The sequence below is a fragment of the Notolabrus celidotus genome, chromosome 8 (assembly GCF_009762535.1).
Source record: "Notolabrus celidotus isolate fNotCel1 chromosome 8, fNotCel1.pri, whole genome shotgun sequence".
NCBI classification, from domain to species: Eukaryota; Metazoa; Chordata; class Actinopteri; order Labriformes; family Labridae; genus Notolabrus; species Notolabrus celidotus.
Window position 1 is genome coordinate 19116241 of NC_048279.1, and position 11116 is coordinate 19127356.

An 11116-nucleotide genomic window follows, 5' to 3' on the forward strand; every position below is an offset into this window, starting at 1 on the left:
AAAGCACTGCAGCAACAACTGTGAAGTGTGAGGCAGCAAAGAGACCAAATAATGAAGGAACATTTTTAAAATAAAGTTGCAGTCATAGAAAAGAGCTCAGAAAGAGAGTAGGTAAACATGTCATGATGCAAATTGGAGTAATAGTGACTGTTGTAATTTTACCTTTAACAGAAAAATGTGTTGGAAAGCTTTTGCTGTGACAGCTCCAAGGACAGACTTTTTTTGTATGTTGTCAAAAAGTCACCTCCTGGCAACACCAACAGAGCAACACAGAAATGATGTGAAACAAACTCAAACCAAACTCATTTCAATAAAAATCATCTGGAGGGATTTGAAGTGGAAAGTAATCATAAGGCTGTTGATGATACCAAAAGTGAACCCCAGCAAACACAAGCAAAAGGTGCTGAGGGGAATGTATAATACAAATTTGCAATCATATCCATGTATTGGCCCTGAAAAAGATGTCCACTGGGAAGAAATGTTTAAAGCCCTGAAAGAATTATTTAATCTTAATATGCAGCAAAGTCGAAAGTGGCTCTCGAAGGAGTAATACAGGGAGACTTAGGGAGGGAAATTACTCCTGTTTGTTGAAAAACAAGCAAGTATTCAGTGTATTAAAACTAAGTGGATAAAACCTCTGTCCTCATACAATTTGTGGAACTAAAGAGTGTTGTTAGATGAACAAATGATATTAAAGCTCAGAGAAAGTGATTATTTACAAAATGATGAGATTCTGTGATGGGCCTATAAAAGCAAAGAGGTTATTTATTATTGTTACATTTTATCAACCCGTAAATAACGCAGAATTACTCCACCCTGTTCCCCTTATTAGACACATAGTGTATACACACAGATCCCTTATGCTACATGCTCATATTAGTTACCCTCTTTTTTCTTGCTTTTGTTGCAAAATGACTCATTTCACTTTAATTATGCTTGAAAATGTGTTCAGACACCTACAGAAAAGTCCCGTACTGCCCCTTTAACAGGTCAAAATGTTTGTTGTATCTTATGGACAGCCGCATGAAAGTTACTTTTTGGTTTCAGAAATTCATGTGTGATGATTCTCGTGTGTCTTCCGCTCATGTTTCAGGGATTTTGCCTACGTGGCGAGAGACAAAAACACACGGGTGCTGAAGTGCCACGTGTTCCGATGTGATACTCCTGCCGCAGCCATCGCAACAAGTCTCCACGAAATCTGCTCCAAGGTGGGTGTCCTTATCGTCACCGCCTCTGCATGAATGAGCTTCTCAAGCTATCAGACTTTAATCAGGGAGATGACTGAAGAGAGAAAGTAAATGTTTTACAGCTGAAGCAGTTAACTTCAACTACTTTTCAAGGTTGTACCTTAAATGCTGCTTTTACACGTACTGTATGTTGTGCAAAATAAACAGCCAGGAGTGAAAAGCACAGAGGCAGTGCCCTGACAGGTTTCTCTTATCTTTTTCCAGGGAAGTGAGGGCAGAGGAGAGAGACAGAGAGAGGAAGTCTGAGTGCTTTTATAGTAGAGGGAGATAAGATTCAGGTTACAGAGCACATGCAGGGAGCTTTCACTCTGTGTGTGTTGGTTTGTAAAATCAAACTCATACTCTCACACAAACACACACACACACACACACACACACACACACACACACACACTAATCAATCAGCTATCCCCCGTCTACCTCCTGAGCGCAGAGATTACAGGAGGACCGATTGTCTTCTCTTTTTGATGTCTATGCGCCTGGTTCTAGATAGAATAATCTTTGTGTCTGAACAATGGGATTGAAATTAAATTGTAAAGAGACTTATAGGGTGTAAAAGAGAAAAAATCCCTCTTTTCTCAATGACCTTGTCTCGTAAGAGTCAGTTTGGAAGCCAATAAAATCAAACTTTGAAAATAAATTGTTGAATTTTAAGAATCCGGCAAATCAGTTTGACTACCAGTTCAATTTCTGACCAAAGGTTACAGAGTCTGAGAACAATCCGATGATTGTGCTGACAGAGAAAACTCAATTCAGGAGCCTGGGAGCCATGAATGTATTAATGCTGCTCTCTTAGTATTGTGTGCATACAGATTTAACCGCTTATTAAACTACAATTTCCTTTTTTCTTCCCTGGGCCAAAAGCCCTGATTGTCTCCAGCATTATCATTTCTCATTGACCAGTGTTATCTCCCTTCTTTTTGTGCCTCCTGACAGACACAATGTCAGACTTTTTTAAATTCAGACACTGTCCAAAAACTTTCCTCAGTCTAAGTCCAGTGCAGACTTGTTGGAGGGTCTGCTCCCCTCCTGTGCTGACTTTCAATCAATCAATCAATCAATCAATCAATCAATCAATCAATCAATCAATCAATCAATCAATCAATCAATCAATCAATCAATCAATCAATCAGAATTTATTTATAAAGTGCCTTTCATATAATGATATTGTAACACAAAGTGCTGTACAAAAAAAATAAAATGAAAAAGCCCCCCCCTTCCTAATCCCACCCCAGCCCGACCCCAAAACCCACCCACAATACTTTGTGTCGCTGCTGTTACCAGGTCTGTGTCACTTCTAAGTTTTTCCAGCATTATCAGGCTGCAGCTGTTGCCATCCTTGTTGTGCACAGTAACCATGGTTTCAAATGTCATTCTCATCCATTACTTGTAAGATTAGTGTAACGAGAGTATATATATATATATATATATATATATATATATATATATAGTGCCCACTGTTTCCTGTACATAGCAAAATAAAAGATTAATCTTGAATAACATTAACATTACATCCTCATTTAGACCAATTAAGAATGGTACACTCACCTGCCTTGTGCGCATGCTGTCCTGCATTTGTCCCAGTTTGTCCCTGATGTATTGTTGCAGAATGATTCCCTGTGGACTGTGGAAGAATTCAGTCCATGAATCTGTTTCTCCCCAGAACCAATAACATCATTTATCACTCATGGAAGAGGTAGAACTTCACTGAGTGATAGATGCTTCTTATTGATGGGCGTGCAAACAATGAGCGAGCCGATTTAACTCCTGAGCAACAGACAGTAGAGGAAATTGTTTTAGCAGTCAGGAGCTACAGGAGATGGCAGAGTGTTTATCTGAGATTCTTATCCGTACTGATTAGTATCATCTGTATGAAAATTTAATTTACAACATCAGTTTGGAAAACCAATGCAGTGGAGGAATATGATGAATGTTTTGACTGCAAGCCAATGTAAACTACTGCAGAATCATTGTCATTTTTAAAAAACTAGAAAACTCTTGATACTTACACCCCCCTCACACACAAACACACACACACACACACACACACACACACAGCCCTCTGTACACAAAGAGAGAGCAGTTTGTCCTCAGGTCAGCAGTGACCTTGTAAGGGATGAATCTCCCTGAAACAACAGATCTTCTCCCCCAGAGGAACGTTGACCCACTTAGAGTGGAGATTTTTTTCTGTTCATTTCTTATCTCCCACCTCTAACTGGAGGGAAAATGTGTATCTATTATGCCTGTGTAACCACAACATTTCACACTACCTATGTTAAATATACTAGTAGTAGTTTTTTATTTTTTTATTTGTCTTTGCTGCAGCAGAGGAACTTGGTGACCTGAGTCTTGCAGCTGCGCAGCCTGCTGAGCGGGCTTCCTTCCTGTGTGTGTGTGTGTGTGTGTGTGTGTGTGTGTGTGTGTGTGTGTGTGTGTGTGTGTGTGTGTGTGTGTGTGTGTGTGTGTGCCTGTGTGCATATGTCCCATGTTCCCTTGTGTGCAGAGATGCAGACTCACCTCAGGATTTGATTAATGACACCTACAATTAATCAAGTATCTGTAGCAGGAAAGTGCAGCAGCTCAGTGCAGGGGCCATGCAGACTCGCAGAGAGAGACAGAGAGAGGGGGAGTGAGTGCACACTGCAGCAGGAGAACAGAAGAAAAGACAAGAATGAAAGGTTCCTTTGAGGCTGTAAAACTCAGATGTATCATTGCAAAGAGAGTATTTAAAGGACAGCGCTGGTAACATTCCTTATTTTTCTCCCTGTCAAGAAATTCTCTTGAAAATACCAGAGGAAACTATAAATTGAACGTGACAAGTATTACCTTTGAGACGGCTTATTCCTCTGTGACACAAAGCTCCAGATTTGTCCAATGAGTATTAAAAAACGCAGCCCCACATTTCCTGCCCTGCTGCTCTGAATGCACACTTTATTGCTGAAAGTAGTCCCCAAGTAATGTTTGCTTAAAACTACAGTGCCAAGCGTTTCTCTATTTTATAATAAAATAATCCTTCAAATATGGAGGCATATTTTCCTGACCTCATTTTAAAGATTTACATCCTAATTACAAAGAAATGGGTCAGAGCGGGGGGGATAAGGAAGGAGATGTATACAGAAAACAATCAACAACCAAAACAATCTGATATAACTTGTACTTATGTAGCTTGTCACATTTAAACCCATGTTTTCTGAAAGCTTGCCTTTCTCTCCCTTTATCATCATCTTCTCATACTTCTCCCATTCTTTCTGTTTTTTATCCTTCCCTCTCTCCATTTCCCTCCCTTATGGTCTAGATTATGGCTGAGAGGAAAAGTGCCAAGGCTGCAGCTGGCAGCTCCTCCCAGACAGGCTCAGATGTACCCCTACAAGGTATACACACATACACACACACACACACACACACACACACTCACACACACCAGCACACACAATTTTGTGTTTGAATTTCCTTTTGTAGTTTTCCCGTGAGAGAATTGGATTTGTCAGCACTGAGCTGTCTTCTCCACTGAGATTTCTTGTCTCACATTACACATTTTTTCATCTGAAAGCATGTATATGTTTTTTTTAATGACCTTACTGCCCCAGGAGTGACTGTGAACATTTGTTAATAGAAAAGATAGCAGTGTTTGGTTCACTCACACCCCGATAACGCTGACTCCAGAACAACTTCTCGCTCCACAATCTCTGAGCTTTATCCTCCCAGCACTAATTCTATTCACTGTTTCCTATTTCGTTAAATCCCATTGCTTGTTCCTCTCAGTCCAAAGTAATTATGTGAAGACAGAGAAAAAAATACAAGCACAATTCATCCTACTCTGTAACTTCAGCTGGTGTGTGTATCTGCTGAGCGAGGGGGATAGGAGCTCCAACATCAGAATATAAAAGAACTATATTTGTTCTTAATGTACAGAGACAGCCAACCTCATTAAAGCCTAATTAGTGTTTCTTTGAGGCGAGGCCTGGTGCTCCACAGCACCCATCCCAACCTCAGGATCAAAGAATCTATTGGAGAAACAGCCGTCACATCTTTTAAAGCTATAAAAAGCTGGAGCTCGTAGTATTTTTAGTTGAAAAAATGTGTGTCCAGTTCATCCATTCACAGCAAAACCAGTGTATGGAAAAGAGTCCTTGTTCTACTCAGGATTAGATCTCCTCAGGGTAGCTTGGACTGCTCTATCCTGTGTTGGGACACATTTAAGGAGATTAGTACCAAATGATTTGGGATGAGCGCCAACATCAGGATAATGGCCCCGATGTGCTCATTGGATCTGGCCTGTCTGAGCTCTGCTTTAAATATGGAATTAATGAATGAAAATAAAACTGGTCATAACTCACTAAACCACATTTTTCAGAGCTTTAGCAGCTAATGCTGAAAGTGCGAGATATTAGGGACATCTGTAATGGAGCACGCTGATGAGGTGAATCCAGGCAAAAGCAATTATCCCTGATTGATTCTCCTCATTGAGTCCATACCGATCACATGGAGATGAGCTTATGATGAATTGTTAATCTTTGGAACTCAGTAATTAAGGTGTGGATGGAGAAAAACAGGCATTAAACTCTGCATCGGGAAGACTTCTTATAGGGGCTGGTTTATCAGTCATTTCAATTGTATACCTCACATGAAGTTCTTCTCCTTTTGCTGGATGATGTAGAACAGGGGTGTCCAAACTTTTTTCAAAGAGGGCCACATATGATGTTGTCAGAATATCTCAGGGCCAGTGGCTCCTACTGAGACTTAAGAATCATAAAAGTTATATATGAAATATCTATTTAATAACAATTATTTGAAAAATCTCAATAAAACAGTGACTAGGAAGTCCTCAGTTCTCCACAAGCCATGTAAACATCAGCAAACGTTATCTTCTTCTGGAGGAAAAAGTTTTTCATTAGGGTCGGTCAATGTGGAAAAAATATTGTATCATTATTTTCCTATGGCAGGATCACGATCTGGATTTCATCATACTTCTTTTTCATGTCGTTTTTAAGACTTTTCTGACCAGCAGACAACATTTTAAGAACAAAATAATTATTTTCCTGAGTTCTGAACAATATTTATGCACAAAATTGCGCCTTTTCTGCACAATTTCATAATTTCGATCTTGTCTTGTGTCCTCTTTTGTGTCTTCTGAACTTTTAGTGTTCATCAAGAAAATTTTTACATCATGATGAAAACATAAATTTGATAACCTGTCAACTTTAAGAGTTCTTGTGTTTCTTCTTTATTGCCGTCTTGCCGACTCCCCAGAGCTTTGGTTTTATACAAGTAGTCCATATAAAGCTTTTTGAGACGTTTCTGGATTGACTTTAGTTTTGTGTGTGCGCTTGAAAGAAACTGCAAATGTACAGATGATTCAGTAGGTGATTAATTTATTTGCTATAAATAACAATTTAAGATGGAAGCTTTGGGCCATAAATAAATGGGCCTTGGGCCGCGATTGGCCTCCGGGCCGTACTTTGGACATGCCTGATGTAGAAGTTTCTTTAAGGACCTTGGTTCCCAGATGTTGGGTCAGGGTCTAAAAGTAGGCTGCAGAGACATATCAGTAGGTTGTGGATGTGCTAATTAGAAGTCTTTGCTTTGACTTTAATTCAGATGACAGGTTTTTTTCCATGACAGTGTTCTTGCAGGTGAAGGGCAGTTCAGTCACACATCAGCACAGTGGGTGGCAGTAATGCCCCTTAACACACCATTAAATGACAAATTCTAAAAATGTAAGTCCCGGCTGTCATTAAAGAGGTGGTGGGTCTTGAGACTAGACCAGTTTACAACCACTGCTCTAGGGCACCATGACATCGCTGCCAGATGTGGTTACATGTGTAAAAAAGCACTTATCTGTGTCTAGACTTTGGATTCACCAATACTATTCACTGAGTTGTCTCAAAAATGAATTACCCATAAACATTGGTTATCATCAAGGCAGTGTCAGAATAGAGAGGGTGGGTAGTGACCTTACAGTTCTCCAAGCAAACAAAGTCAATGTGGCCAGAGGTGAAAAAAATGTTTTTTTTCCCTCCACCAGTGGAGCGTCAGCATGATGCTTTTAGGATCTATGTGTAAATAATTATTCAATGATTATAATTACATGAAATTGTATCTCCTGTGGCAGTGTCTTAAGAGTATAGGAGAGGATATTGAGATCATGTAAAGTCATAAATCTTTCATTTTTTGCTCTTTGTGGTATTTTTATGAGCAATTTGTAGAATAAATTGATCTGGTAATCATTAGTTCTTCAAAACAAAGTACTTGGGAGACTTTAAATTAATTTATCAGCACCTACTTAATAAACAACGCCATGATTGTGAGATGGACATTTCTATTTATGAGTTTTAAATTTGTATTATTTTTTCTCTCAGCCTGTTCAAGTATAAACAATCCTTAAACGCTGAAGTTACTCACTAAACTACTCTTGTATTTAACCTTGTCAGAATTTATTTCAAGCTTATGCAATTAATAGCACTGTGTGTTGATAGCGACTGTGTTTACTTTTATACTGATTGTAATGCAGGAACGTCTCTGATCATCCTTACTCACTGAAGCAGGGAGAGGAACAGCTCATGTTCATGTTTTCATGCAGAAAACTCCAAAATCCTGCATGTTGGTGTAGATATATTTTTCATGCCCTAATCATGTAAACAACATCTTGAAATATTAAAATATTCACCAGTGTTTGTTTATTTTCTACTTTCAAACCAATTATCATGTGTGGACTTCTCTTTGGAGTTTTGCGTTAGATGTTGTTTTGTGATAAATTCCCCTGCAGGCAATATGTGTGTATATGTGTGCTTTAATTTGTGTGTGTGTGTGTGTGTGTGTGTGTGTGTGTGTGTGTGTGTGTGTGTGTGTGTGTGTTTTCTCTGCAGAGTTTCCCTTGCCAAAGACTGAGCTGGTGCAGAAGTTTCATGTTCTGTATCTGGGTATGACATCTGTGTCTCGCCCCATAGGTAAACCAGTTCTATTACTGACGCCTTTACACATCCAGTCTGCCGTAATGAAGTGTTTCTTTTCAATGATCAGACATGCATGTGTTTTGTCCTCAGGTATGGATGTTATAAATGGGGCCATAGACAACCTCGTGACCTCCACAGGCAAAGAGGACTGGACTCCTGTCATACTAAGTATAGCTGACACCACTCTGGCTGTCATTAAAGAAAAGGCAAGGGACTTCATGTTTCTGTGCAGCAGAGCAGCAGATAAATAAAAGATGGGAATGTGCTTGTCATTTAGAAGGAAAGATATAATTGAGCAGAGCTATAGGACACACATCTTATCCTCGTCTTGGTTCTCTGTGCAGGAGGAGGAAGAGGAGGTGTTCGTGGAGTGCCGTGTCCGTTTCTTGTCCTTTATGGGCGTTGGACGGGATGTGCACACATTTGCCTTCATTATGGACACTGGCAGCCAGCATTTCCAGTGTCATATTTTCTGGTGCGACCCGAACGCAGGCAGTGTGTCTGAGGCAGTGCAGGCAGCATGTGTGGTAGGTTCAAAATCAAGCATTGTTAAGATGATGATGATGATGATGATGATGAGGATGAGGATGAGGATGATGATGATGATGATGATGATGATGATGATGATGTTAGATTTGTTGTTGTATTAAGCCAATTGTCTGTGATTAATGCTAAAATACAATTCTGTGTGAAGATTGTTTATAACAGCCTTTTTGTTTTGTTGCCCAGAATAGATGACAGCCTCAGGTCACTGAAATATGAGGGTAGTTAGCCAAGCTAAGCACTAAAAATGGGGATTGGACCATGGCCAAGGTGTGAAAATTTAGCTGGTATTGTTTTATTAAGAGGTTATGAGCTGGTGTTTAAAACTCATACTGAGCCATGCCAGCTGTTGCCCTATTCGAAGCTAAGCTAACCTTTTCCCTGTTTTTATGACAATTTAACATGAGCTAGCTGGCTGCTGGTATCTTTATGTTTCCTCCATAGACATTTAATTTGTAGTGTCACAAGATATTAATTTAATAGATGACCCAAAATCTATAGTCAGCTAAGCTAACCTTTTTCTTTCCTTTAACCCAAAACCAAAACAATTAAAAGTCATCTAACCCAATTTTTTCTTGTGTCCTCAGCTGCGGTATCAGAAGTGTCTGGTGGCACGGCCGCCCTCCCAACGCGCTGGCTCCTCCACCTCACCTTCTTCGGAGACAGTGACCCGCCGGGTGACCACCAGCGTGAAACGTGGCGTTCAGTCTCTTATAGACACTCTGAAACCCAAGAAACAGCCGCCAGAACTCCCCCAGCAATGACCGTCACCAGTGACCACAGCAGCACCCTAAACCACTCACACACAATCACCAAGACAACACAATAGCAGTACCAGCCATGGTAACTAATGATGTTCATATATATTAGCAAACACCACTGCAGAGGAGGGGATGGGAGGCGTTCATCCAGTTTTTCCTGATGATGATAAAATGACAAGAAGTCGTGTGATGAGGAGGACTGGAAATGCCCGTGTCATTGTCTGAACTTTGACCTGTGAACGCTGCTGGCTCCTGATGGAATGTGGATATCTTGGGCTGATGGATTACCGGAAAGGATAAAGTTTTCTAGTAACAGACTGGTTACTTGGTTCATCTCATGCTCTGGTCTCCTCTGTAAAAGCAGTCATCAGCACATTAAGAGCTCTTGGACTGGACCCCTGAGACACCAAGCGAAGGGGAGCCTTCAAGGACAGAGAATGTGTTGTCCTGCTGTCATCAAATTTTGACAGGTGGAGAAAAAACAGGCAAAACCTGTCATCCATCAAAAAAAAGGCATTACAACTGACTGATCCCTTCAATGTGTGACAGACCTGTAACAGATAAAATATCCTCTGAGGATGAGTGACAGGATTTTAATAATGAAGCATATGTAAATGATTGTAAGTAGGAAGAAAGAATTAAGGGCACAAGACTTGTAGAAGTGAGGGAAGGATCAGAAAAAGAGAGATGCGGGCTTTGATTTTGCATGTTTTCTTGATGGGATATGTTTTTCTTCGGGGTGAGTTTAAAAAAAATGATGGAGGGAGGGGGAAGTGGTGAAAACACAAGAAATAGATGCTGTCAGCACAAGTCATCTCCCCTTGACAATGACTGGATTTACACCTGCACAAACAATCTGGCCTATTTCTAACACATTTCTAATTAAAAGGTTTCTCTGTGCTTTGCAGAATGAAGAAAATTCAATTAATCAGAAACATTTACTTTACATTCCTTGATTGGATGACATCAGCAAAGAATTGTCGCATCATTTAATGTATTTTAATCATTAAATTAAAGATTGTAATTGTTTTGCATACATGCTTCAAAAGCAGATTTTAAAAGCTTATGAATGTCACATTGCCTCTGTTCAAACTTTACAATTTCCTCAGGAATCTTTTTTGCATACACCCAAGGTTTATGTAGTAGCAAGAGAATCCAGATCCAGGCTATGACTTTGGCAGATGAGAAGCGCTCAGGGCTATATGAATAGTAGTTCACAGCAGTGTTGAGCTTGCTTGACAGTATAGAAAAGACAGAATCAGTGCCAGACAGTGAGGGCTCACTATCTTTTTTTTTTTTCAGTAAATCCAGCCAGACTACTCCCACTCACTAACAAATTATACACACAAACACACACAAATACGCACATACAGCAGTAATAGTTTCCTGTCACTGCTATCAAAACCTTAACACTGCTCTTATGGCTCGGGGCCATCACCTGCACTCGACATGAACTCAGTGAACGTTGTCCGATCTGAATGAAAGAGATGCACACACAAAACAAACAAGAGATATGCTGTAAAAACATTTCAGTTCTGTTATCTCACTCATCTCTTCACCATGTAAATGTAACCTGATGTGTCAATAAATGCATTATAAAAGGAAAAAGGGC

At 39.9% G+C, this 11116-nt stretch overlaps 1 protein-coding gene across 2 annotated transcripts in view; it reads left to right on the forward strand.

Annotated features, from left to right (window-relative positions):
• Positions 1–11112, forward strand: part of LOC117817321 (amyloid-beta A4 precursor protein-binding family B member 2) — a 52277-nt gene extending 41165 nt beyond the window's left edge. For both annotated transcript variants that reach the window (XM_034689963.1, XM_034689964.1), the window contains 6 exons: positions 1094–1208; positions 4543–4618; positions 8114–8194; positions 8291–8406; positions 8545–8727; positions 9331–11112. In XM_034689963.1, coding sequence (XP_034545854.1) covers positions 1094–1208; positions 4543–4618; positions 8114–8194; positions 8291–8406; positions 8545–8727; positions 9331–9507 — 748 coding nt within the window. In that variant the 3' untranslated portion in view covers positions 9508–11112. The remainder of the gene's footprint in view (positions 1–1093; positions 1209–4542; positions 4619–8113; positions 8195–8290; positions 8407–8544; positions 8728–9330) is intronic.
• The last annotated feature ends 4 nt before the right edge of the window (positions 11113–11116 follow it).